We start from the raw sequence: 27,877 nt of genomic DNA on the forward strand, positions 1-27,877 counted from the left end.
TGATCTAGAATGTAGTCTCAGAGCTTCTACCTTACAATAAAAATGTCCTCTTTAAGATATTTATCTATTTATTTTTATAATTTTTCAATTACAGTTGACATTGAATATTATTTTATACTAGAGGCCCAGTGCATGCAATTCATGCACTGGTAGGACCCCTAGAGGCTGCTGGTTGCCGGCTGGGGACTCCCTCCCTTCCCCCAGCTGACCCCGCCCCCTGGTCGAACTCCCAGACGACCTCCATACTACACTTTTATTATATAGGATTAATTTAAGGTGTACAGCATAGTGGTTAGATATTTATATAATTTACAAAGTGACCCCCCCATCAGTCTAGTGCCCACCTGGCACCATACATAGTTATTATAATATTATTAACTATAGTTTACATCTCTGTGGTATTTTGCAACTGCTAATTTGTACTTCTTAATTCCTTCACCTTTTTCACCCAGTTCCCCAGCTCCTGTCCCTTCTGGCAACCATCAGTCTGCTCTCTATATCTATGAGTCTGTTTTAATTTTGTTTGTTTATTTTGTTCATTAGATTCCACATATAAGTGAAATCATATGGTATTTGTCTTTCTCTGACTTATTACACTTAGCATAATACCCTTTAGGTCCATTCATGTTGTCACAAGTCATAAGATTTTATTCCTTTTTATAACCAAGTAACATTCCATGATATATATATATATATATATATATATATATATATATATATACACACACACATTATATATATATATATATATATATATATATATATATATATATATATGCTCTTCTTATATAACATCTTCTTTATCCAATTGTCTATTGATGAACATCCTTTTATTTTAAAACATAAGCTTGGGCATATTATCTTTCTAAGATGCTATTGTGAAATAGAAATATGGAATCACCTTCAGGTGGGTAGGCATTTAGAAAACAGAAAACCAAAGATGAGATACTCAGGCATAGGATTAAACCCCTACATTTGAGCATAGTTTTATGGATTATACAGGGTGGTCACATGCATTATATGTGTTCCTCTTAACAACCCTGAGAGATCAACATCTGGATCATTCCTATTGTACAGATAAGGGAATTGAGAATACAGAGCTTGAGGCTGAGTTAGTAACTTTCCCAAGTATTCCGATCACAGATCCAGTGCTCTCTGAATTCTAAACATGTGCTAACTCAAAGTCAGACTTTATTCCCAGATAAAAGGGGTAGAGGGTTAGGCAGTCAAGTGCACACAGGGTGGGCTATATGCACTGTGGTTGCTCTGTGAGGGTGCAGGGCCCAGAAGCACAACTATATAAATTGCTTTTACACTGAAAACAGCCTTAGAGTTCATCTGCTCCAACCTCCACCTTTTACCCGAATAAACTAAAGCTCAGAGAGACAGTAAGGGGCTGGCTTGCTAAGATCACACAGCAAGTTAAAGACAGCCAAGATGTGAGACCTGGTCTCCACTGAGGCTGCCTTCTCCAGCAGCCTGCATTCTGAAACACTAGACTGTGACAGGTGTTAACCTAAAAATAGAAATGCAAAGTGAGAGGCAACAGTGCTTATTTGAGATCCAGAAGAATGGCAATGTGGGGAAGCACTGACTCAGACAGAAACCCAAACAGTGTTCCAATTACAGGGAAAAGGCAGGGGTTTTTAAGAGAAAGAGAAGGGAAATAATCACATGAATAGAAGAAAGGAATTTCTATTGGTGCAAATAACTTATGTTACTCTTTAGCCGTACATGACTGGTTACTGATTCTTAAGGATGCCTACAATTTTCAGCCTTGTGGTAAGGGGTCTGCTTGCCTGTTAGCTCCACAAACAGTTGTTTGGAAGGCACTGCAGCTCTGGCCCAGTCCCAAGGTTATTTTGCCAAGTTCACACTTTGCAAAGTTTCAAGGAATAAGACGTATGAGGCAGTTCCTCTGGAATGGCTGCCCTGACTCCAATCTAACATGGCTCCACTTATGCCAGTTTCTCACACAGGAGCCATCCCAAGATAGCACACAGCTATTTACAAATGACTCCTATTGACATGGAACAGGCTGATGCCTCAGGAGCAGATGTTGCTGGGACGGATGACACAGCATCACATTTCTGAGCAAAGAGGCTGAATGAGCCGGAATCATGTAATCTGTGCTTCCTGGTTTTGTGATTGGATTTATTAAACTCAATAGAAAAAATCAGTAAGATTCCTCTAAGGATCAATGCAGTTGTGGTTTCAGAGTTTAAAGAGCCTCATTCAATCAAGAACTTCAAACCCCGACTCTCAGAGAGCCAAAGGGTTTCCACACCATTAGGTGGAGGTCACCCCTTCCTTCACACAGGAGCCTCCTGTGCTCTCAGCATCAGCAGGAACTGTCTCTGTTGACCAGAAAATGCCGGACAGGGTGGGGGTCCAGTGCTGGATCTTAGTCACAGAGCACACACCCCTCCCATCTTCTGCCATTGTGTCCACTGGCTGTAAACCAGCCACTTATCTCACCTTCCTGGGGCCAGGTTTACTCTCTGGGAGGAGGGCAAAAATTACTCAGAGACCTGGAGGGAATGTAGGCCATGTGGCCTGGAAGAGGGACAGCAGGCTCCATAGCTAGACAAACCCTCTTCAAATCCCAACTCTGCTACTTCCCAGCTGGTGGACTTTGGGCCAGTCATGTCCACTCTCCAGGTGTCACTTTCCTTGCCTGTGAGCTAACCATCACAATGGGGCCTACAGGGGAAACGAGATCATCCATGTGGAGCACCTAGGAGTATGAAACTTACATGTGTACGTGCTACAAATGGTAGTCATGACACGTATTTCAACAGCTTAGAATTCATGTCTTAAGCCTACCCATCCTTCAAGGCTCAGCTCAAATGGCTCTTGCTTCTGGAAGCATATCTCGACTCCCTGAGCTGGAAAAATAATGATGGCAATGTTTACCAAGCTGCTATTATGTGTCAGATGCGGTATTAAGAACTTTACCTACATTATAGCATGTAATTCTCATAACTACCCTGGGAGGGAGATATTTTATTATACCCATTTAAAGATGAGGACACTGCAGTCCCGTGAAAGATTAAAATATCTGTTCGATGTGACTAATATTTACTGAGCACTTACTATGGGTCAGTCTCTGTTCTAAGTACTTTGCATGTGTTAATTCATCAAATCCTCTGTATGAGCCTATAAAGTAGAGGTTATTATTGGAATAAAGCATCAGAAGCTTAAGTCACTTGCCCAAAGATTCAAACAAAGGCAGTGTTTTTCCACGTGGCAATCCCTGTTTAGAAAAGAGTGGCCAGTCTGAACAGCAGGAAATACTGACACAGGGTCAGACTTGGGGCTATCAGCTTAGGTGGCTACTAAACTACCCACAATTTCTGGCAAAGTCCAAAAAAGCCCAGTTTCCAAAGTTGGCATATATTCTCAAGAAACACAATCACCTCAAGGCAATGTCATTTTTAACAAACTAACAGTACACATTTCCAGAGAGTATTTCCCAACATATAATTTCAGAGGGAGGGCTGGGGAAGCTGACAAAATACTCAAAATTAAGTCACCAACAATGGGGTAGAGAGCTCTAAATGGCTGCCCACGGGTGGTGGGAGCAAACCAGCATTGCTAAGAGCTCTGCTCTGCATTTTGCAAGCATTCCCCTCACTCACCCCCACTTATCTGATAGGGGATGCCTATCAGAGAGGGACTATTACTACCCCATTTTGTTGATGACCAAACTGAAACACGAAGAGGTGTTATTAGTATCAGAGACATGAATAGAACCAACCCCCAATATTTCCAAGCATGTGCTCCAACCTCTCCCCGACAGTTTCTTAAGATTCATTAGATCCCAGCAGTAAAAATAAGTGGATCTTCCCAGGCTAAGGTCACCCACATGCTACAATCCTTCAGTCTGTCTAGACTTTCCTAGGAAAGCACAGCTCTGGGGGACCCACCATCACCTCCCCTCCCCACCTGAAATGATTGTCTGGTTGATCTGAGAAACACAGTCCCAGAGGCAGAACCATCCAGACAGAGCTGCGATCCACCCACCTCTGCTACTAACAAAACAGAAAGTTCTCTCATTTGTTTAAACTATGAAGTACTGTTGCTAAACTAAACAGTTGAGAGGTTATTCACAGTTTGTGTGCATCCTGAAGCCCAAGATTTCTTTTCCATAACAGAACCAGGCTGGAAAATGCTAATGTGCTTCATGTCAATAAGCAAAGATACGTATTTTCCTGAGTTGTGATTTCCCCGCAGGCTTGGGCAAGGGAAGAGGTTTCTCAATGTCTTGTGTCCCAGTTTGTCACCCACGCTTCCTCCTCTCATTCCTTCTCCCACATTACCTCCCATCCACAGCATGGCTGAGCTAAAAACAAAGCTGAACAAAACAGGCCACATATATAGTTCAGTTGATCACCCACCACCCACTCCCACCAGCTCCTCCAGAGAACTTTTATTTCTCTTTTACTTTGGTTTCTATGGGAATTGTGCTTGGGGAGACACCAAAGGAATTTATCAGCAGCAGGTGGGCGTGATGTGTGCAGGAAGAGGCAGAGGATCTGCCCCGGAAAATGAGACTGAGCCAACACACATGTGCAGGGGGAGTGAGAGCTCCGCGGGCCTCTGGGGACCTGTGGCAGGGGCTGCTCCTCTTTGGCTTTACCTCACAGGCGAGTTCAGACTTACCTCTGGGGGTACATCGAAAGGCTCCACCTCGACCTCGGTGGAGTTGGTTTTGTCTGAAGCCTGCTGGGGTTTTCCACTGTCCGTTTTGTCACCCTTGTCTTTACTTGAGCCTTTGGAAGATTTGGAGTCTTTGTCCTTTGAAGACAACTTGAGGTCCTTGAGTGCCTTGGAAAATTTAGACTCCTGTGCCCCTCCCGAGAGGATTTCCACAGCAATTTCCACCAAAATTCTGCCCCTGAATGACACGCCTTCTCCAAAGCCTTCATTCATTTCCTGGTAGTCGTCCATCAGACTGTGGTTCCTGGGTGAGCCATACAGGTTAATCCAGGCAGGTCCGAAGGTAGGTAGAAAGCCTAAAAAGATCCCAAACTTTAGTTGTGTGGTTATGTTTACAACTTGATTATTTTTTGTTTTATGAAAGTTGTGCACATTCACTTAGAAATACACGATATACAGAAAAGACAAGAGAAAATATTTACAGTCTATGTTATCACCAATAAATAGTCATAGTTATCATTTTGCTATATTTCTTTCTAGTCTTTCTTCCATGCAAATGTCTACACTTGTTCACAGTTGAAATAATCTTATGACAACCAAGATTACTCTACCCAGCAAAGCTATCAATTAGCATTGAAGGTCAGATAAAGAATTTCACAGACAAGAAAAAGCTAAACGAGTTCATCACCACCAAACCAGTGTTACATGAAATGTTGAAGGATATTCTTTGAGAAAGAAGACGAGAAAGAAAAAAGATAAAAAATATGAACAATAAAATGGCAATAAATACGTATCTATCAACAGTTGAATCTAAAAATTGAAATAAATGAACTAGGAATCTAATGAACAAAATAACCTGATGAATAAAATAACCTGATGAATTTCGATGAGGCTCATTTCCACCTTGATGGCTTGGTTAATCGACAAAATTGTCACATTTGGGGTTGAGAAAATCCACGAGTGATTGTTGAGAAACAAATGCATCCACAACGTGTCACCGTTTGGTGCAGATTTTGGGCTAGAGGCATTATCGGACCATTCTTCTTCGAAAATGTGGCTGCTCAGGCAATAACAAAAGAGTGCGTATGTGCCAGCAAAGCCGTGGAGGCCATTTACCTGATACATTATTCCATACATAACCCTATACTGTATCCTCTATGAATCAATAAAAAATTTATAATTTTTAATGATAAGCCTGTGTTTTCTATCAAAATTACTTCTTGCGTGAATTTTGGGACACCCTTTAGAACCAGAGGCATGAAAACATGGAACATACTGACAAATCTCAGAAGGAAAGGGTAGGGGGGGGAAGTGGGAAGAGATTAACCGAAGATCTTATATGCAGTACCTATGGCCACAGACAATAGGGTGGAGAAGGCCTGGGGCAGGGCAGGAGCTGGGTGGAGGCAGTAATGGGAGGGGAAAAGAGGGACATCTGTAATACCCCCAACAATAAATACTTTTTTTAAAAAAGGGAAAAAGAAAAAGAAATCATCTATGTATGTTGATGTGCATCCTGGTCTCTTTCATCCGTTGATCAAATTCACCAGGCACCATGCTAGCCCAGCCGTGGGCAAACTACGGCCCACGGGCCGGATCCGGCCCGTTTGAAATGAATGAAACTATTGAAAAAAAAGACCGTACCCTTTTATGTAATGATGTTTACTTTGAATTTATATTAGTTCACACAAACACTCCATCCATGCTTTTGTTCCGGCCCTCCAGTCCAGTTTAAGAACCCATTGTGGCCCTCAAGTCAAAAAGTTTGCCCACCCCTGTGCTAGACTCTAAACATAGAGCCGAGTGAAGAATAAGGAAAATACATACATTAAACAAATGTTTACATTGTAGATGTTATGAAAAAGATATACCTTGTGCTGCAAGAACAAACAACAGGCTGATACAGCACGGAGAGGAGTTAGGCAGAGAGAGAGACAGGAGAGAAAAGAGAGATTTCTAGGCAGAGGGAAAGCGTATGTCCTCCGGAAAGGAGACAGAAGAAGCTGCAAAAGAAAGCCAGAGTGGCTTGAGTCCAGAGAGCAAGCTGTGTGAGATGAGTTTGGACAGGTGAGCAGGTTTGGGGGCCCTGACAAGCTCTTTACTCTAGAAATTATGGGAATATCTTAGAGGGATTTAAGTAAAGATATAACATAATTGGATGTGTGTTTTAAGATCAGTCTGATGCCCGCCCAGAGTGGCTCAGGGCACATGCCCGTGTTGTGGGCTCAATCCCCAGTTTGGGACATGCAGGAGGCAGCCAATCAATGATTCTCTCATCACTGATGGTTCGTTCTCTCTCTCTCTCTCTCTCTCTCTCTCTCTCTCTCTCTCTCTCTCTCTCTCTCTCCCTTTTCCTTCCTCTCTGAAATCAATAAAATTTTTAAAAATTCAGTGTGGGTGCTATGTGAATTGAGTGTAAGAATGGATGTTGGCAAACTGGTTTGGGGACCACACATCATCATCAAAATGGAAGACATCGGTGGCTTCTAGGATGATGGTACTGGAGACTGAGAGAAGTAAATATTCTGAGATATGTTCTAAACATAGAACTGAAAAGACCTCAGGATTGTAATTTGCTATTAGCATAAGTATCTTCCTTTCTTAATACATAACGTCCGAGAAAAGACACAGTATCTATGTGAACATCTCCTTGACAACAGAATGTTCCTTTTATCCAGGCGGTACAACATGGCCACCCTGAATCCTGACAGCCTGGGTTCAAGCCTCAAATCTCCGCTCTGTCTTTTTTGAGCTGTGTGACCTCAGACAGGTTTGATAACTTCCCTATGCCTCAGTTTCCTCATCTGTGAAATGAAGATGCTAATAATCCCTATCTCATCTATTAGGATTAAAAGATAATGTCTATTAAGTGCTTCACTTAAGAGCTCAAGAATATTAGCCATTACTCTTAATAAATATATGCATCATCATGTGCTTAGCAATTACCTTTGTTTTACTGTTATCCATAGTTTTATGCCTAAATGTTTCCTCTCTCTGCCCCGCAGCCCCATCAACTAGAGCCTGTCTTTCCATTGAGTAAATTTTAAGAAGCAGAGGGATCGTGTTAAAAAGAATAGAAGCATTTTATGGCCCCTGATGTCTACTTTCTAAACGCTGTTCTACATCTCCCTGAACACCATCAAGATGTCCCTGGAAAGCTGTGGGTAAAACCCGTTTGCACCTAGCTGAGAAATCTGTAGACAGGCCGAGTGTGCTTTCTGCAGGAAGCATCCTGTGGGGCACTGTTCAGCAATATGAGGAGTTAAGTAACAGATATTTATTGAGACCTTCCAACAGGGTCGCTCTGTGAGGGGCACAAAAATGCGATCTTGACCTCTGCTTACGCCAAGCCTTCAATATGTACACTGAGTGGCCAGGTTATTATGACCACCCCATCAGTACAATGAAGTGAATTAGTTATGCAAATAATAATAAAACCTTGAGAGTTTTTGCTTAGGAAGTTTTCAATATTCAGTATTTTGGGAAGTGTCAATGAAGTACTAAAGGGGTGATCATAATAATCTGGCCACTCAGTATATGTGCATAAGCGCGCGCGCGCACACACACACACAACACACACACACACACACACACAAACATATACATCAATTAGCACAGATTAGTAGTGCAGAGAAAGATTGCCTTAGGACTGAAAGGAGGGAATGTTGTTGGGGTATTTAGAGAATCATCACCTACTGATTTAGGTTTTGTGCATAAAGAGCTTTATAGTGGGTGGAAGCTTTCGACCGACTCAGTGGATGAGCTGGGACTCTGTCCCTCCCTGGCCCTTGAGTGCACTGTTGGCAGCGCCTCCCTGCCCTACTCCTGCTCCCCTGCTCTCACCAGTGAGTTGGAGGCACAATTCGGGGGAATCACTTAAACATGGAAAAGCCATTTCTAGCTTATGAGCCATGCAAACATATGTGTCAGGCCAGACGTGGCCCATGGACCATAGTTTTCCCACCTCTGATCTACTCTAAACACTTCATTTTTCAATTAAGAAACCTAAGGCCCAGGGAGAGGGAGTGACTGCCTTGAGGACACATAATGAAGCTCATGAAAGACCTGGGATGGCGAACAGGCCTCCAGGCTCCCGAGTCTGGCTCCATCTTCTGCCCTGAACCAATCCAAACCAGAGACCACACAGAACAGGAAGGGCCTAACACAGTGCCTGCTCTAAGCCTCTCACTTAACAGATGAGGGCTCCAATTCAATCACGTCTGGGCGCTGTGTCCAAATCAGACACGTGAGGCTTTACCTTTATCTCCCTCCTGTTCATTGGAGATTTTCTTCAGGTCAATGAAATGGGTTGCCAGCGCAACATCGTTCACGCTGCCTTCGTCCCACACCTGGATTTTCACCCTCCGACACAAGGGAGGGAACATTTCCTTGAAGATCACCTGTTCATGCCACACGGGATCGGCACAATTCTTCTGCACCGTGGTTCGCCCCTAAAAACAAAGCCAGGAGAATGGGAGCCATGGGAACAAAACATGACTCACCCAGGAAAACTCATCAAACCTGCTGGAAATATGAAGTGAGTTCTTAAAAACTAGGAACCTTGCTCCACCCAACACCCGTGAAAATCAGTTACACCCAGCGAACATTACTGATGTCCTACTCTGCGCCTGACACTGTGCCAGGCACTGGGGCAAAGGTGAGTAAGGCTCGGGTCCTGCCCTCAGGAAGTTCTCATCCTCATACCGGGACGGGGGTGGAACTAACACTGTGCTATGGACAGCAGTGCTCCCCACACCTCAGGGAATGCCCCAGATTTAAACCCAGAGTTCATGTTTTATAAAAGGAGGAATCTGTGTAAATCACATTCCCAGTCTGGACCTCATCATAAAATGGAGTTGATGTCCTATTGACCGCCAAGGCAGTCCACGTCAAAAATACTCCGGTGTTCACCCTGCCGAGTGGAGGGGTCGGGGAGACATAGTTAAGGGCAGAGGCAGTATGTGTCAACTGAAGCTTCAAAGCCCAGCCAACCAGGATTGAGCCCCAACCATGTGCCCAGGCTCTGGTACTTCCAATGGCTCTTAAGCAGGGAACAGGGATGTTCAGATTTACACAGGATAACGACCACCTGGGCAGACTGTGGAGCAGATTGGGAGAAGGCTGGTAATTCTGCAGGGACTGGGTCACAGCTCAGAGAAGTAGCCAGAGGTAAGAAAGGCGGCCTGTCTGCCCAGGTTCTAACCATGATGCCCAGTGGCTCCTCTCCATGATCTCCAATGGACAGTGAGTGAGCAATCCTCCCCTTCTTTCTTGCCACATGACTCGGTGCCTCTTTGCGGCAAGTTTTTTCTCTCAAGGCACTTCCTAATTTTGACTTTAACTTCATATCATTTGACTAGAAATGTCCTAGGTAAAGACCAGGCCTGTCATTGTTGGTGACAACAGTTCCTCACCATCTGCCCAGCAAAGGAGACCTCCACGAAGGGATCCACGAGGTCCTTACTGTCACCCACAAATGCTTTGGTCACGTTCGCCATGATGCTGGAGTTCATCTTGGGCAACCCTTCTGCTTTGTAGAGTCTCACATAGAATCTGGCCCAGGGTCTCTCTGATGGAAACCCTTGAGGGATCAAAAGGTTCCTTAGAGGAGGACAAAAACAAAAAATAAAAAAGCGCTCTCTCGTAAAAGAATAGGGAGAAAAGCTAGAAGCATACGGAAAGATCCTGATATGTGACAGAAATCTGAAAAGATTAGGATCTATTGCTAAAATGAGTTTTCTTCTTAGTTTAATGACAGTGAGGGGTATGATTAGAGTGAATGCAAACTCACTTAGGTCCTACAATTATAGAATAAACACTGTCTCCCACGCTGTACCTTACAATAGGTACATTAAGTCTCCCCATTTTATAAATCAGTGGTTGAAATTATAATTCTTTCAAAGGAAAATCAGCTAAATTCAAATAAATCAGATAAGCTCAGGAATAGCTTGTCTGTTATGGGTTATTATAGGAAGACAGGCTCTACTTGTCCTACACCTTCCGTCAGGCACATCGCGATGCCTCAGATAGAGCAGAATCCCATGTGGATAAGTTATAAACTTGGCCATTCTCGTGTACCCATAAGGAAAGGGAGGGAGGGAAAGAGACATGGAAATGGGAACATATCATTTCCATTGCCCAGCCCTGGATGAATCTGTCTCACTTTTCTATTTGTTCCTCAGCATCGGAGATTTTCGGGTTGGTCTTTAAGATGTCGCCTTTCCCAATCACGCTGATGTCACACTTCAGATACCCCTTCGTGCCAATCCTGATATCACCAGGGTCTGTGAGCAGGGCCCACTTGTCACAGAACTGATGACCTGTAAAAGTGTCCTGACAGCTCAGATATCCTGCACAGATGGACCCAGCCCCACCCAATTCTCTCCCACACCCAAGGTCTCCCACACTCTACTGAGGGATCACCTCATCTGGGCTGTGTCCAAGTCTCATGCCACCTGCCTCTCCTCCTTTCCCACCTGTCCTTTACTTCCCATCCTCTTCACCATCTTTTTCTCCAACCGGTCACAAGTATTTGGGAAGCCTTTCAACCTGATAGAGATCCCCTAGCCAGAATTCTAGGTTTGATGAAGTAGGAGGACATTAAAGGAGTATAGAAGTCACATATTATTTCACAGGCCATAAATGTGGCTCATGGATTTTTTTGTTTGGCCTACACTGGAAGTCCAAACTTCAAAATCTCATACAAAAACCTGTACTTCTGGCTTATCCCTAAACAAACTGTTAGACCAGGCAATACAGAGGGCACATTCCACATGACAGCAGAAGGTAAAGGAGCTGAGTAGATGCTAATCCTAATGGAATTAGTAGAGTTAATTCAAACTCACATGACCTGGACCCCTGGACATGTGAGTTTGAATTACAGTTGAAGAAAAGAGGCCTTTCATGAAAAGATCTATGTTTATTGTTGGCTTTATTACTTATTAGCTCTTGACCTTGGACAAATTACCTAGTTTCTCTGAGTTTCACTTTCTTTTAAATCAGGGATAATAATGATTATTACAACAAATCCTTATATGGCATACCACAGTCATTATTCTGTGCTGGGTCTACACTAAGCACTCTATGCATATTATTAACTTAATCCTCCAACATCCCTATGAAGAAAGCACTGAGATATGAAGAAGCCAAGTCATTTGCCCAAGGATGCACAACTAGGAAAGAGCAGAGTAGAATTTGAACCCAGTCAATCTGGCTCCAGAGCCCATATTCTTAACTTCAACACTTTCCTATCTTTGTTGATGCTGTCTCACAGCACTAAATGAGACAGAATTTGTGAGAATGGAAAAAGCTGCTCAGAAGTATGGACATATAAGATAATTTTGTCATTAGATCTTAAACTGAGGAAAAGAGCCATAGCTTACTCACAGTCTATAATTGGCGCTCAGTGTTACTGAATGGATGGTTAGATGGATGAGCGAATAAATGAGTCGGCCTCCAGGTGGGGTAAACTGGAGAAGAGTAAGAGAGCTACGAGGAGGCAGGGCTTTCTTACCAGGCTGGTTGTACACAGTGCCCAGGTCCACTTTGAAGGCGCCAATCAGGATGCTTCCTATCAGCTTATGATGAAAGACCTGAGGAGTGACGGAGCAGTGAGCCCGGGAGAACTACATTTCTTTTTTAGGATAAACCTGTGAAATGGGTTCCTGACACCTCAAAGAGCATTCTAGGCCTTGACCCTTGTCTGACCTCCACTCGTCTCTGAAGCACAATGACATTTGGTCACCAAAAACTCAGGGCTGTAAAGGGCATCCAGAAGTACCTCTTTCTCCCAGCAGGTTTTCAGCGAATCCTTTATTAAAGGACACTTAACAAATCTCAGTCTGTGCGTTCTTCTTCTTTTTTTTTTTTTTAAGCAAAATGAACTTTTGTGCAGCCAACCCTTCAACATCCATCTTTGCCTGTTGAAACTTTACTCATCCTTCAATACCTAGAGCAAATGCTGCTTCCTCCAAGCAGCCCTCCCTGATTCCCCACAGCTGAAAGTATTCCCTTTTTTCCACTAACTCACACAGCACTTTGCTCACAACTTTCTCAGACAACTTATCACATGAAGCTTTGGACATGTACAATAGTTAGAACAAGAGAGATGGCCATCCTCAATATTTCATCTAACCAGTAGAGAGCAGAGGGCCTGGCTGGCTGCAGCAGCACATCTGAATGCCAATGCTATAAAGATGAATTTAAGTTCTAAAGGAAGGTGTCAGAGCTGGCCCTCGGTTCAGAAACAACATTGTCTGAGACACTGCTGAAGATTCAGGAGGAGTTTAACCCTTAACCCAGAAAAGGAAAAGAGGAAGGGCAGCGGTAACTCCGTGTCTTCAGATCTTGGAAATACTTCCATGTAGAAGGGTAGGTTCCCAGTGTAGCTCCCAAATTACGGGAAGAGAGATGTCAATTCACCATAAGGATATCTTTTATAATAGAACGTCTTAGCAATGGAATGGGCTTTCCCAGAAGTAGTGATCTCCCCATCACTGGGTATAATCAAGCAGAGTCCAAGAACCTCATGTAATGGAGGTGGTAGAGAAGGATTCCTGCACTGACTGGAAGTTGGATTAAATGACCTCTAAATTTTCTTCTAATTATAAAATGCTATGAGTCCCTTGAATCAAGGACAGTTTCCTACTCTCTTCTACCCACCATATGGCCTTGTTCATAATGGGTGTTCAATAAACACTGAATGAATTAATGAATAAGACAGATTGAATGATGGATGAATAGGAGACTTTTGTAGCTTCTAAACAGCTCCTCTGGGAGAGTCAATAAGAAACAAACTCAACTGACTTCAAGAAATGGAGACATGACAGCCTTTCCCATCTCCTTTTTCACTCTTCCTTCCCTGACCAAACTTTGCAAGGATGTGAGAGAACTGAGGGGAAGCAGGGACAACTTGGCTTGATAAAGGAGTTATTTAAGGCCACATACGCCAAGCTCATTCCAACCCTTCCATGCTTGCAGTTGCTAATGTGGCTTCCCAAAGGCCTGAGCAAGAACACAAATCTGACTCAAGCTATTCTCAGGTCAAAGGTGTCTGGGTCCCAGTGAGGCGATGGGATGCAAGAGCCCCAAACAGATCTTTAAATAACACAGGAGACCTCCTCAAATCATCCACCTAGTGTGAGTGCCAGGCAACTGCTGTGGTCAGGCATTAATTAGACTGCCAGAACTCTGGAGCGTCTCACACACAGAGTGCTGGGGACCCTGTCAGGGGAAGATGGTCTTTGGCGCCACCAGGGTCTGCTGCAGCTGTCTATCCCAATAGCATCTGCGTATAGCACTCCCTCCTTTTTCTCCCATGCTGAATGTATTCTGGGCATGCTGACTTATAGTTCATGCACTAGCAGAAAACTTGTATTAAATACTCCCCCCTCAAGGGAACTTTTCCCTTTATAATCTTTGGTCTCTGTCCCAAAGGGTTATTTAGGCAGAACAAAGCAGTCTCTTCTTGTAAGTTAGGACCAGAAACAGGCAATACCAGCTTTGATTCTCTGTCTAAAAATCCACTTGGCCCACCGAGAGTCATGACTCTTGTCTATGATACGGCATAAAAATCTAGCTATTAACCATTTATCTGCAATCTAGACAGTCTCTTAGGAGCCTGAATCTCCCAAACAGGTCATTGCCTGAGCTATGTAATATAACAAAGTCCTGGGCAATGTCCCAGGTCCCAAAATATCTTCTGCACCACTTGTCATCGTGCCTGGAATTTAAACATGAAGAATGTTTGGCTCTTGATAATTTTTCATTCTTCAAGAGTCACATTCTTCAAGTGCCCCTGGGAAAGATAATATAATTTCACTATTGGCTAAGCCTCATGCAGGACTGATATATAACACTAGGGGCCCGGTGCACGAAATTCGTGCACTGGGTGTATGTGGGGGGGGAGTGTCCCTCAGCCCAGCCTGCCCCCTCTCACATACTGGGAGCCCTCAGGCGTTGACCCCCATCACCCTCTAATCGCAGGATCGGCCCCTTGCCCAGGCCTGATGCCTCGGCCAGAGGTGTCAGGCTTGGACAGGGGACCCCCATCTCCCCCTGATCACTGGCTCTGGCCCCCGCCCAGGCCTGAGGCCTCTGGCCCAGGAATCATGCCTGGGCAGGGGACCCCCATCTCCCTCTGATTGCTTGCTCCACCCCCCGCCCAAGCCTGACGCCTCTGACCCAGGCTTCAGGCCTGGGCAAGGGGACCATCATATCCCCCCAATCCCCGGCTCCGCCCCCCGCCCAGGCCTGATGCCTCGGCCAGAGGAGTTGACCCTCATCACCCTCCGATCACCAATCACCGGATCGGCCCCTTGACCAGGCCTGAGGCCTCCGGCAGAGGTGTCAGGCCTGGGCAGGGGACCCCCAGCTCCCCGCGGTTGCAGGCTCCGCCCCTGCCCAGGCCTAATGCCTCTGGCTGAGGCGTCCAGCCCGGGCAGCGGGGACCCGCAGCTGCAGCGGCCCCGCGATCGTGGGCTCCGCTTTTGGCCCAGGCAAGGGACCCCTAGCTCCCGGGACTGCCAGCTTCGACCGTGCCCAGCTCCCATCGCTGGCTCCACCCCTACTTCCTGCTATCACTGGCCAGGGCGGCAAAGGCGCCTGATTCTCCGATCATGGCTGGGGGGCAGGGCAAAGGCGCCCCAGGGCCGACTTTGCCCTGCCCCCCAGCTCTTAGCTCCCCCCTGGGTTTCTGATCACTGTCAGTGGCAGGGGGCTTCTTCCTGCTTTCCCTTTCGCCTCCCTGCATTGTGCCTACATATGCAAATTAACTGCCATCTTGTTGGCAGTTAACTGCCAATCTTAGTTGGCAGTTAACTGCCAATCATAGTTGGCAGTTAATTTGCATATAGCCCTGATTAGCCGATGAAAAGGGTATCGTCGTACGCCAATTACCATTTTTCTCTTTTATTAGATAGGATGTTGTGTGTGTGTGTGTGTGTGTGTGTGTGTGTGACATAATATTAAAATAAAGATGAGCAAATGATAAAGACAGGCAAGGAAGTCTTCAAGACAAGTTTGCCATCTTCACAATTATTATTAGAGTTGGTGTCACTGTTAGGAAAACATTTCCTCATTCTCCACACATTTTATGTTGGCGTATAAAATAGGAATTCTGTCCTTTCAGAACAATTTGGAAGAGAGTATGTTCCCTGCAACCCCTGACCCTACTACCACTTTCAAGCATGAACATCCTACTACCCTCTGCATGGGAGAAGCAACAATTTCTCAAACTGGTGAGAGAGATGCAGTGTGTTGTCCAGTGGTCTCTGTCCTTTTGCAGTGGTATGAAGTTGGTAATGATCCTGTGTGTATTCTCTCATGTGGACTAGTACAGCTTCAACTCAGCACTTTCCCTTCCCATTCCTGTCCTCCAGGTGGTGGGCCAACCTGGCTGGACCAGAACGCCCTCTCTGTCTCTACTCTTCAGGCTCGATCTGTGGAGGTAGGAATTCACCTGCCAGGGCTGAGGAAGGGTCTATGCAGCAGACCCAACCCCCCATGGGTAAATCTGGAGGTCTACACTCAACAGCAACTAACTACTAAGAAGCCAAGTGGTAACCACTTGCTCCAAATCACATCCTCTAATCCAGCATTACTGATACATTTGGTTCCTTCCTGATTTTTTCTGTTTCTCAGTTTACTACTAACTAGGAGGGGAAGGGATGTGATTAACTATCATTAGTGTGGAGATCACTCCAAGAGAGAAGCACTAACGTTTGCTTCAGAAAAAGAAAGAAACCAATTCAAAAATGGCAATCCACTGCCATTTGAGGCATATTTTTCACATTCCCACATTAGTACACTACACAATTCAATTCATGATGGCTTGATAGTAGATCACAACTTGCTTCCAACAAGCACAGATTTTCTTGAAAAGGTTTTCCTTCTGGAACTCCTCTATTCTGCTTATTGCAAGTTCTATCCTGTTGGTTTCAAACTCACCAGCTCACGCTCGCCCTCCTGAGTCTCTCCTCTTCTAAGCAGGCTATGCTGCCCTAGAGAACTCCCAGTGCCTAGAGTCTCTCCCACTCCCCCCACTCCCACCACCAGTCATATACTCACCGAGATTTTGATGATCTTGTCAAAAAGATGCTCTTGAGGCCCAATGAAGTCGAAGACAAAGTACTATAAAACATAAAGTTCATTCTGACTTTAAACCCCGGCCTTGCATGTAAGAAGCCTGTGCCTAGAGTAGATTTACATCTGTACTGCTCTAACCAGTTGCTGCATGGGCCTTGATGGCATGAATGTATATATCATCAATGGATTGGTCATAAATACCCTTTGGAAGGTCATTTAACTTGTTTTCAAATTTTTTTCAACCAAAAAAATAAAGAATGCCACCAACCACATCTTTGCACAGGATATATGTGAGTTTTCCTCTAAAATGGGCATGAGAAGTGGAATTGCTGGGTCATGGTTTATTTTATATGCATGTAAATATTTAGTAAATAGCATGAAGTTTCTTTCTGAGGGAGCTAAACCATTTGACATTCCCACTGGCAGCATATAAAAATAGCCATTTCTCCACACCTATGCCAAGCCTTTATATTGTCAAATCTTTTATTTATTTCTTTTTACCTATCTAGAATGATGGGTGAAAAGAGTATCTCAGTGTGGAATTTAGTCAATAGTATTGTAATAACTAAGTATGGTATCAGGTGAGTACTAGACTTATTGTGGGGGATCACTTTGTAAATTATATAAATGTCTAACCACTATGCTGTGCACCTGAAACTAATATAAAATAATTTTGAATGTCAACTGTAATTAAAAAATAAGTAATAAAAATATTTTTAAAAAGAGAGAGACATGCCTAGAGTCATATAGCTAGTTACTGGTGGGCCTGGAACCAAACCTGTGTTCTCCTGGAATTATCACACAAGGGGCTCAAGGACTAGACATTTCATCATCTAAACTTCAGTGAGTACTTTCCAAATGTGGGGTCGTATGATTCTAAGGTGCAGAACTCTGGAGTGGTGGTGTTTTGTTTGTTTGTTTGTTTGTTTTTGTGGATTGTAGAGGTAGAACTAGGAAGTCGTTTTGTGAATTATTTCTTTCTTTTCTTTTCTTTTTTTTTTTTTTTTTTTTTGAGCTTCAGGATAGAGAACTGACCCAAGGATATTAGAGATGAACATGACAGCAGTAGGAAAGAGAAAAGTAACCTCTAACAGCCTGTTTTTAATGGGCAAAACAGAAAAACCAAAATGTGGAAACTGAAAGATGTCATCATGTATTATAATGAGATCTTCAAAATGGCAGTCCTTAGGTATCAATGAAAGGTTACAGCATTTCCAGTGCCTTCTGTTTAAGAAAACAGAAAAATGTATAACATTTCAGGAAGTTTTATATATATATATATATATATATATATATATATATATATATATATATATATATGTTCAAATTTTTTAAGAGTTTCATGTTCAGAATTTATTTTATGTGCAAAATTCACTTACCTGCCAGTCTTCATTCTCTGATATATGAGATGCTGTGGGTTCCTTTGGACCAATAAATTAGTTCCAATGTTTACTGCCTTCTGCTGAATCTCACATTTCAGACCCAACTGCCTCACACAGGTTCCCCAGACTGCCGAGCCCACACACATTTCTAGCTGGGAAATATTCCCCAGCCCCTACTAACCAGCTCCTTCAACATCTGATGAACTTTGGGCTTGACAACTAGGGTCAAACGCTGTAATAAATGTTTTCAGTTCAACTGGAAGACAGATTTTTACTTCAACTTCTATGTATTTGTGTGATTACACTTGGGCCTAAGTTAATGTCATTTAGATCCAGGACTTGTATGCATAAGGCAGATACGAATTATAATCATTAACAAATTTGTAGAGCTTTGCATCAAAGCATTTTCACACACATTATTTCACATCACACCCATGCCAATGTTATGGAGGCAGGGAGAGAACCAGAAAGGAGACAACCGCCACTGCTACTCCCGATAAAAGGCTCAGAGGCAGGAGTGATAACAAGGAAAGGAGTTAACAGCTCTAATGGGATTTGGGTATTTCCTATGCATTTCATTATCCATGCTCTCCTGCCTTCCTTTTCAATTACCACCGCCACTGGGAAAGTAATTAAGAGTTTACTGAATTTTTTGATAATTCATGGTGTCTAAGGGAAAACAAGCACCCTCGAACACTACTGGAGTATGAATGGTTCCCTCTTGGGAGGGAAATTTGGAGATAACAAAATTTTAAATGCTGTTCATGTTGACCAATGTCACCCCAATAAATTTATTTAAAAATTTCTTAGTTGCATATATTCTTTGTCCCAGTCACGCCATGTAAATATTATTATAAGTAGTGGCCAAAGACTGAAAGAAATTGTAATGTCCATCAATGAGAAATTGACTGGCTTAGTACATGACAGTGTATCGATGCAATGGGAAACTGCCGCAATGGGCAGAAAATGAGACTGAGCGGTTCATCCTGATTTGGGCTCATCTCCAAGACACATTGGTTGAAAGACCAAGGTCCAGGACAGCGTGTATAGAATGCTACCATTGGGTGACAGTATTTATTTGTATTCTTAGTGCTTGCCCAAAATGTCTCTAAAACGGTATACAAATGCCTGGTGAGAATGGCTGCCTCCAGGGAGGAGACTAAAGGGTTAAGGATCAGAGATCAGCGGGACACATATTTTTCACCAAATCGCACTTTATACTCTTTGTATCTTTCACCATTTTTTTTTACTGTCTAATCTTTCTCCTTTCAAAAGAGAATGCAGTGTGTTTAATATTTATAAGCTTCATGTCTCTCTTTGATGTATTCCTTTACAATTTTTACATTGCTTAGGAAAATATGACTATTTTACTTTCCAAGGCAGCATGCCTGTTTCAAAAGTAATAATTAGATTTACAATGCCTCTGCTATGCAAAAGAATGTGTATCTTCTCACGAACCAACATCCAACACATTTTTAATATAAACCTAGAGCTTATAACGGATGAAGATAAGCTTATAAGGAATAAGAAAATGGGTCTTACTAAAATATAGTAATGTATTTTAAATGAGTGGGAATTTCTTACCTATCCTTTCCATTATCTTTTTGTTTAACTTTATGGACCGTTTGTTAAGGAGGCTATGAGAGTTTGCCATGGGCTTAGATGAGTGATGGGAAGCAGTCATGAGGGCACAGGCTTTCTATCTGGCTCAAGAACACCAGAGAGTGGCAGTGGAGAGAGTGTTGATGGAGAGGGTATTGGGGACTCCCATGACTTACTTCATTGTAAAATGGGCTGTTGGTTCCTTCCTTCACTGTGCTTTGCTTCTTCTCATCCCCGACCTCAATGATCACAACTGGGTCAATGTTTTCACCCACCAGTTGGCGGGCCTCAGTGATGGTTATGGCAATCTACAACACAAAGCAGCGTGTACGCACTCTGGACCAGGCTCTTCACTCACACAAGAAGAACTGGGGAAGCTGGTAGGAAGAGTCAATCACTTACTTGATAACTTTGGGATCTGACTTCCCCATCATGGATCTTAGTCAACAGTTTTGATCTATTAAAAGAAAGTTGAACATATACATTTCATCAAGTAAGAACATACTTGAGATCCATAATCCATGTAATATTTCCCTATGTATTTCTAAGTGCTTTTATTTATGTCATTTCACATATTCTCTTTACATCTCTGGGGGAGATAAGTATAAATGGACAAGTGACAATCTCTCTATGACTCAGTTTCCCCATCCTAAAAGTGGAGTGAATAACAGCACTTACCACATGAGGAGATGGCTACAATTTAATGATATAATGCATGTAAACGTTTAATCCAGGACTTGGCGAGAATAAATGCCAACTCTTATTGTTAGTATGATTATCAGTATTATTTATTTTTTATTTCACAGAATGAAAAACTGAGATTCCTCAGCAAGTCAGTGGCAGAGCTGGGTCTCAATAAGGATGTCCCCTGTCTCCTGTCAGATCCTTTCCACAGGACCACTTTGCCATTCCCACTAGATATAACCATTCTGAGTTTCGTGAGTATATCTGTTAGATATAACCATTCTGAATTTTGAGATTGAAAGAATTGGTAAAAGAGAAATTGGAAAGAACAGCCAAGATTCTATCTCAGTGAAATTTCACATTCCAGACAATTTCCTTTATTTGGACTGTCATATTGAAAACAGGTGTGCCACACCTGGGATTTAGAGATTGGATAATAGTAGAAAGAGATGAAGAATTCTTATAGTCACAGAAGCAGCAACAGGAAGGAAATAAACTGTGCCTGAGTTCCTTTTAAATGTATTCTCTTGTCTTCTAACAAAACCATCATGCATCTCGACTTCATTCCATTTCTTCAGATAATTGAGTCTGGTAGAGAACAGAGTAAACTAGCAAAAAATCTCAAGGCTTTGGAGTCAAACTGATCTGAATTAGAATACTTGTTCTCCCCAATTTTGTGATGTTAGCCTTAATTTCCTCATTGGAAAGTGGAAACGATCATTTCTACCACATAGGGGTTGAGGAGATAATGCATGTAAATATCAAAAGATAGATGTTCGTTAATAAAATGGCAAACATATCAATCATTTACTATGTGGAAGCTATGTGATTTCCTCAGTTAGAGGGAAAACCAAGATGAATTAGCCGTCCATCATCTTGACCCTTGCAAAGCTAGCAATCTATTCAAGAGAGAGGACCAAAGCATTTAAAGAGAACTAGAAGGTGTAAAATGTGTCATATTAAAAAATGCCATCGGAGTTCAAAAAAGAGAGAAATTCCTGAGAGCTGGATAAGCAACAGAGACTTCACCACAGAGGCTGGATCTGAACTGAGCATTAGTTGGTGGGTAGAATTTCAACTGATGGAGAATGTTCTGACCAAGGAGAAAAGTCTCTACTCCTTACTTTTTTCCCTGCCTTCCTCCATTCAGTGCTATTATCCTGGTGAAATAAATGGCAAGTGATCCTTTAAAAGATACTTAAAAATAATTGACATTTCCCCTATTCAGGGCTTGGGGGTGGTTGTCATGGTGCAGTGTATGGGGGAGGGGATATTGCAGTATGTTCATAAAAATTTCATGTCTTCTGTTAAAGGTCAACCTCTGAGATAGCACCTTCTCCCTTTTCCACTGGTCACCCACCTCTGCCCGTTACATACATACACTGCCTTCCTGCCACAGCCTTGTAATAACAACTCAGGATCTGCCACACAGGGAAGCACTAATTTTCTTTGAGAAAAAAAAAGATGGGATGGCATGAAGAATTACCATGAGTAAGAAACTGACATAAACAAACATGGTACACTGAACGCATTGATAGTTCCAACTACTGGCTTCCTTACATCCATGCTCTTTGCCCTAAAACAGTGTCCTCTGATATGGGCTGGTATTGTGATCTGCATTGGCCAATAGAATGCAGCAGAAATGACTTGCCGATTCTATACCTAGGCCTCGAGAGACCTGTGTACTTCCACTTTCTCTCGGAATTCTGCCATCACCCCCATTGCAACAAGCTCAGATTAGCCTGTTGGGGGATCTGACACCACATGGAGAGCCTGGTGGTCCTAGCTGAGGCAAATCTGGACCAGCCTACCACCAGCCACCCCTCAGACTAACATCAGCAGAGCTGACAAATGGCCATAGATACGTAAGTGATGTATCTGAGACTATCTGGCACCAATAAATCTACTTAATTAATTGGTAGACTCATGAACAATCATTAATGTTGATTATATGAAACCCCTGAATTTAGGGGTTATTTGGAAACATCAATAGCTGACTGATACCACAAATCTCATGCAGAAGGCCAGTTTGTTCTGACTTTTTAGCTGGGTTGCCTAAGAACCACCTTTTCATTTAGGACAGACACGAAGCTAAGACATCTAGGGTATTGATGAATTCAAGAGCAGGTGAAGGGCAGCTCCTGAATCTGTCTCCTGTTGCTGCTGCCGTTCCTGAACTGTAAGGGACATGAGGACCTTAACTCAGGGGATTTAAGACTGGAACCTGGTACAGCCAGGACCCTGGCCTGCTGAAGGTAGGCCGGGATCAAGAGGCCACAGAGAAAGCCGGACATGAGGACACGGCACCCGGTCTTCCTTAGGCCTTTGGCTCCTTGCAGGCAGTGACTAGGTGCTATTCTCTGTCCCCTCGAGCCTGCAGGGGTACTTGGCACAGGGGAGGGGCTCCCAAACGTGTGCTCACTGCCTGCATCAACACTATACCTTCTCTTTGGAGGAGCTGTGGGGACAGGAGTGATGGACGCATCATCATAAATCAAATCTCCTCTCAGTCCTTCCTGGGGAGAAGGGCCCTCCTGTGGTGCTTCTGCTTCACCTTGACCATCTAGGGGAGCAAAAAAGGAAGAAAACCCTGTTAAATATACATGTAGTAGTGACCTGAGCCTCCATTCTGTGTCCAGTGCCGTGCCACAGAGATACAAGGGAACCATTAGATACAGCCTTAGTGTGTGGTATTTGTTACCACAGTCATAGGAAACGAATACATGTGTTAAGACTATTTTCATGAATAGATACCCAACAGATTCTTTATAACACCTCCTCCCTCACCAGAAGGATTCTGATTTAATTTATCTGGGATGTCAATTTGTCTTTAATTCCCCAGGTCATTCTATTGTGTAGCAAATCTTGAGAACCACTTTTCAACCAGGTTTTCGGCAAAAAGTAAAGACTGGATAGAACAATCTCTTACACAAAGAGGCTCTGACATGGTGTGGTTCAAAGACCTAACTCCAAAAGGTCTGGGTTCAAATCTCAGCTCTGTCACTTTCTGGCTCCAAGATTTGGGGGAAGTTACTTAACTTCTTTCAGCCCAGTTTTCCTCTTCTATAAAGCAAGGCAATGCTAGCGTTAGCTACTCCATAGGGCTGTTAGGAAACCTGAATTAAGTATAGATAGCTCTTAGCACAGTATCTGCCAGGTGCATGGTGAGTGTTCACTGTGTGGATTTTAAGTTGAGTAAGTCACTCAGAAGTTCATGGCATTTTCCCCTCCTTGCCTATAAAACAAAAGGATTAGATAAGAAAAGTGTTTTTAAAGCTTTTAAAAGCAACGTAATTCTTTCATAAATGTAATTTTATATAAAACTTCAAATATATAACACGAGTCCATTTCACCCAAGCTGTTCTATGTGCCATTGCGTGAAACTCCGGGCAGGGACCCTCCCGCAGGAACTTACTGCCCCTTCTTCAGGCGCCTCTGAAGCTGTTTCTCAGAACCTTGGACTCCATGGGACCCAACTGGTAAACTTGTCAGCTTAATCGTCTCTGAACACCTTCCAGTTTTAATGTATTTTGGTTCTCTGATTTTAATCAGCAACGAAGGAAAACGGTGCCAAATCAAATAATTGATGGGATAATGGGCCCCCTATGTCAGAGGAGCTCATGGACATAAGCCTTTGTGGTGGTCAGTAGTTACAGAAAGGATGCCGGGATGAATGCAGTCACCTCTGACTCTCCTCTCACTGTGGAAACAAGAGACAAGCCAGCCTGCGGGGACACAGAAAGAACGGCAGCGCCCGCCTGCTCCTGTGGCAGCAGAAGCAATTAAGCCTTTCTCCCTCCTTGGCCACAAAGGCCTCAAGGATGGGGACCAAATGTTATCCATGCAAGTTTCCAGCGACCATGCTTAGGTACCTGCATATGCCAGACACTGTGCTAGGTTAGATGCCAAGGTTGGAAGGTAACAAAATGTGGACCCCCTCCCGCTACATTACATGCTGGAGGGTGACTCAGACCCAGAGGTAGAAAGGCAGTCAGCGTCTTCTAGAGCTTGTGTGCATGCATTCATCCATTTATTGAGTTATTACTCTGTTCTCTCCAATCTACTCACCATGGACCACCCAGAGTGACCGTCTCAAAAAATCCACCTCGTGTTGCTTCTCTTCTTAAAACCCCTCAGTGGTTTTCCATTGCCCTTAGAAGAAAGCTGAAGTCCACTTATGACTCTGATGCTCTGCTCTGTCTGGCTTCCATCCCCTCCTCCTGGGCCACTGGTCCCTCTGCCCCTGCCATCACTGCTTTCTAGTCACACAGGCCTATTTCAGTTCCTTCTCCCCGAACAAGCTGTCTCCTGCATGGAATTTATCTTCACAGACATCCCTCCTCTTCCTGCCCACCCCTTGTTGGGTTCCTTCTCTTCCTTGAAGTTTCAGATTAAATGCTATCGCCACAGAGAACCCTTCTCTGACGGCGCTGAAACAGATTCCCCAATAGTCTCCGTTTTAGCATGCTATCATCTTGATGCTACTTTCCTCAACTTCTAATGCAGTTACCTCATTAGCCCCCCATAGGTAACAGATGGCCCATTTGAGGACTTTTTTTTATAAAGGCGTGGGTGTGAGAAAGCCACATAGGGTTGTGCAGCTCTCTGGGGCTCACAGCAGCCAAGCTGTTACCACTCAGAGGCCCCAACAATGAGGAGAGAGAGAGCACAGCCACCAGAGTGTAGAAAGAGAAGTCAGGTGCAGCCAAGCTTCCCTGCAAGGAGCAGCAGCCACCCTTCAGTGGAGGGACGCCGATCCTGGCCTCATTCTCTTCCCTCGCTCAGATCTCCTGCTGGGACACCCCACTGGGGAAGGAACCTGGGTCATGCAACCATAGAGGTTAGCCTCCTGGGATAGAGAACAGGTCCCAGGAAAAGGTGCAGAATAGATCTGGAGAGGCATATGGAAGAGTCCTACATAGAGCTGTCCCTCTTCTAGACCATTACACACCCAGACCTAGCACAGCTCAACTCTCAGCAGGCATTCCATTACTATCTGCTGAGTAGATGAATGAATGGACGATCCTAATAACTTTTAGTTGGGTAACTAATTAATGGAGGAGTTAAGGTAACTGGAATTTTAGAAAATAAAGGCATGGCCTAGTATGCCTCCAAATATGCAGATATAAGAGCTACAGACTTTGACAAACTCGAAACATTTCACCCAGAAAAGTCCTAACTTCCCAGGCCAGGCCAACAAGGAAAGACCAATGTGTACTCAGTTCTCTGGACTTTGTTTTGCCATCTCCTATAGGGTGGCCCCTGGCCAGCAGGACGGACGCTATGTACTTTCTAGGAGGGGCCTAATTCTCTCTGCCCTGTTTGCTTTGTGGGCTGAAGACTCTAATTAGAATGAGCCAGCTTCTTTGAAACGCCTGTGTTCGAGTGCCCCAAATCTCTGCCAGTTTGTTCCTTCCTCCCCTGAGCAGTGAGGGCGCCTAACTGGAGGGCAACTCAGCCGGTAAGAGAGCCCAGGCTCTGGTGTGAGACTGACCTGGGCTCAGGAGCCAACTTCTTCAAACTTATTAGCTGTGTGACTTTGGGCAAGCCACTCACCCTCTCTGAACCTCTGTTGTAAAACAGGAGCAAAGGAATCTACATTTTAGAGTAATGAATGATGCATGTCAAAAGCAGAAAGCATCAGGGTCTAGTTAATGTGTCATAAATAATATTATTTTTCAGCCCTAGCCAGTTTTGCTCAGCGGGTAGAGCATCAGACTGCGGACTGAAGGGTCCCAGGTTCAATTCCAGTCAAGAGCACATACCTGGGGTGAAGGGCACATACCTGGGTTATGGGCTCGATCCCCAGTAGGGGGTGTGCAGGAGGCAGCCGATCAATGATTCTCTCATCATTGGTGCTTCTCTCTCTCTCCCTCTCCCTTCCTTTCTAAAATCAATAAAAATATATTTTTAAATAAATTATCATTTTTCATAAGGCCCTTGTGCCTTACTTAAGATGAGTCTCCAGAACCTACCACAGTGTCATAATTTCAAGGACACCAGGAAAGACCCCCAGCCTTTTCTACCCATTCCCTGGTACCTATAATTTAACTGAATAGACAAGTACTTCTATGAAGCTTTAAGCCTTGTCCCCCACTTCAAATGCAATGCCTCTCCTATCTCGTCCCAGATGACTTGGACTCATTATTACCAACACCTTTAGTGTGAATAATTTTCATGTTATTTTATTGTAAGATTGGGTTCTACCTGAGGCAAGGAGCGGAGTTAGGTGGGGAAGGGCTACAGGACACCTGCTGTGGATGGCAGTTCAGGGTGAAGGAGGCCCCCAAGGAGATGACAGGGGTTTAAAGCGGGCCTTGAACTGGTTGCTGTCAGAAGTCTCCCGGGACCACCCCAGACCTGTCATGGAAGCCGCTGTTCCTAGGTGAGTCAATAAAAGGGATGTCAAGTGTACGCCGGCCTGGCCTCTGCTGGCACAGCTCACCCTGTAACTCGGGCCTTGCTCTTTAGAAGGAAGTAGCCCGTTGCAAGGACAGAAAGCCAGAGAGCCTGAATTTACCTCCCAACGTGACTGCTTCCTGGCTCCGTGCCTGCCATGGCGGGCCCATGTCATGGGTCTGTGCTCAAAAGGACTTCCTCCAAGTTGGCTCAATGCTCTGCTGCTACCATCTTGAAATTCTTAATCATTTACTAAGACTGGCTTTGCATTTTGTTTTTCACTGGGCCCTGCAAAGTCCTGCAGCTGGCCTTCCCCGCACTTCACTCGTTCTGCATCTCTGTAAACTCTTTTGTAAAACTAGGACAAAAACACCTACTGGTAAGGTGATGGAGGGGTTAAATGGGACAATACAGACAGAGCCTCCCCCATAGCAGCTGCTATGCTCGCTCTCATTTTCTATCTCACTTGATTCTCTATGTGGCCATGTGAGGTCAACCCGGCAACCCACGCCATGTCCGCTTGACAAAGGAAGAAACCGGGACTCAGAGCTGCTAAGTGGCTTATCCTGGGCCACAGAGCAAATGGGAACAGAAGCAGGAGCCTGAGTCCAGCTGCTGCTTCTTCGTGGCTCCCCTTCCCCAGCCCAGCGGTGTCCACCTGCCCGTTTGGTCCAATGACCAGGTGACCAGCCATCCTGGGGTGGACGGCCTTGGGCCCGCACCTGTGATCGGCAGGGTCCAAAGACCCAGCAGGCAGCATGTCCTGCCTCACTCTTATGGAGCGTGAACCCCATTCTCAGCCATGGAGGGGTCCACTCTGTGAGGCCCCCAGGCCCCAGGGTAGCAGTCAGCTACCCCCCACCCCACCCCCACCAGAGCCTCACCTTGGGCAGCCTTGTTGGCTAGGATTAACCCCTTCTCTGCTTTATTCTTCTTCTTCTTCAACTTCAACCCAAACATCCCCTTTCTGAAAAGAAGAAGAAAAACTTCAACACAGTCATTGTCACGCTGAGTCATTCAGATGTTAGGAGAAAATTAACACACGCGCATACACTGACTTCTCC

The 27,877-nt window shown here is 44.2% G+C and overlaps 1 protein-coding gene across 2 annotated transcripts in view; it reads right to left on the reverse strand.

The window, feature by feature from the left end:
• FER1L6 (fer-1 like family member 6) overlaps positions 1 to 27,877 on the reverse strand; it is a 129,946-nt gene that overhangs the window by 83,362 nt on the left and 18,707 nt on the right. For both annotated transcript variants that reach the window (XM_059672789.1, XM_059672788.1), the window contains 10 exons: positions 27,698 to 27,780; positions 22,857 to 22,977; positions 20,133 to 20,187; positions 19,907 to 20,038; positions 16,729 to 16,791; positions 12,176 to 12,254; positions 10,826 to 10,982; positions 10,077 to 10,263; positions 8,921 to 9,113; positions 4,666 to 5,018 (listed from right to left, as the gene is read on the reverse strand). In XM_059672789.1, the coding sequence (XP_059528772.1) occupies positions 4,666 to 5,018; positions 8,921 to 9,113; positions 10,077 to 10,263; positions 10,826 to 10,982; positions 12,176 to 12,254; positions 16,729 to 16,791; positions 19,907 to 20,038; positions 20,133 to 20,187; positions 22,857 to 22,977; positions 27,698 to 27,780 (1,423 nt within the window). The remainder of the gene's footprint in view (positions 1 to 4,665; positions 5,019 to 8,920; positions 9,114 to 10,076; positions 10,264 to 10,825; positions 10,983 to 12,175; positions 12,255 to 16,728; positions 16,792 to 19,906; positions 20,039 to 20,132; positions 20,188 to 22,856; positions 22,978 to 27,697; positions 27,781 to 27,877) is intronic.

Source organism: Myotis daubentonii, chromosome 17 (genome assembly GCF_963259705.1).
Source record: "Myotis daubentonii chromosome 17, mMyoDau2.1, whole genome shotgun sequence".
Taxonomy (NCBI): Eukaryota; Metazoa; Chordata; class Mammalia; order Chiroptera; family Vespertilionidae; genus Myotis; species Myotis daubentonii.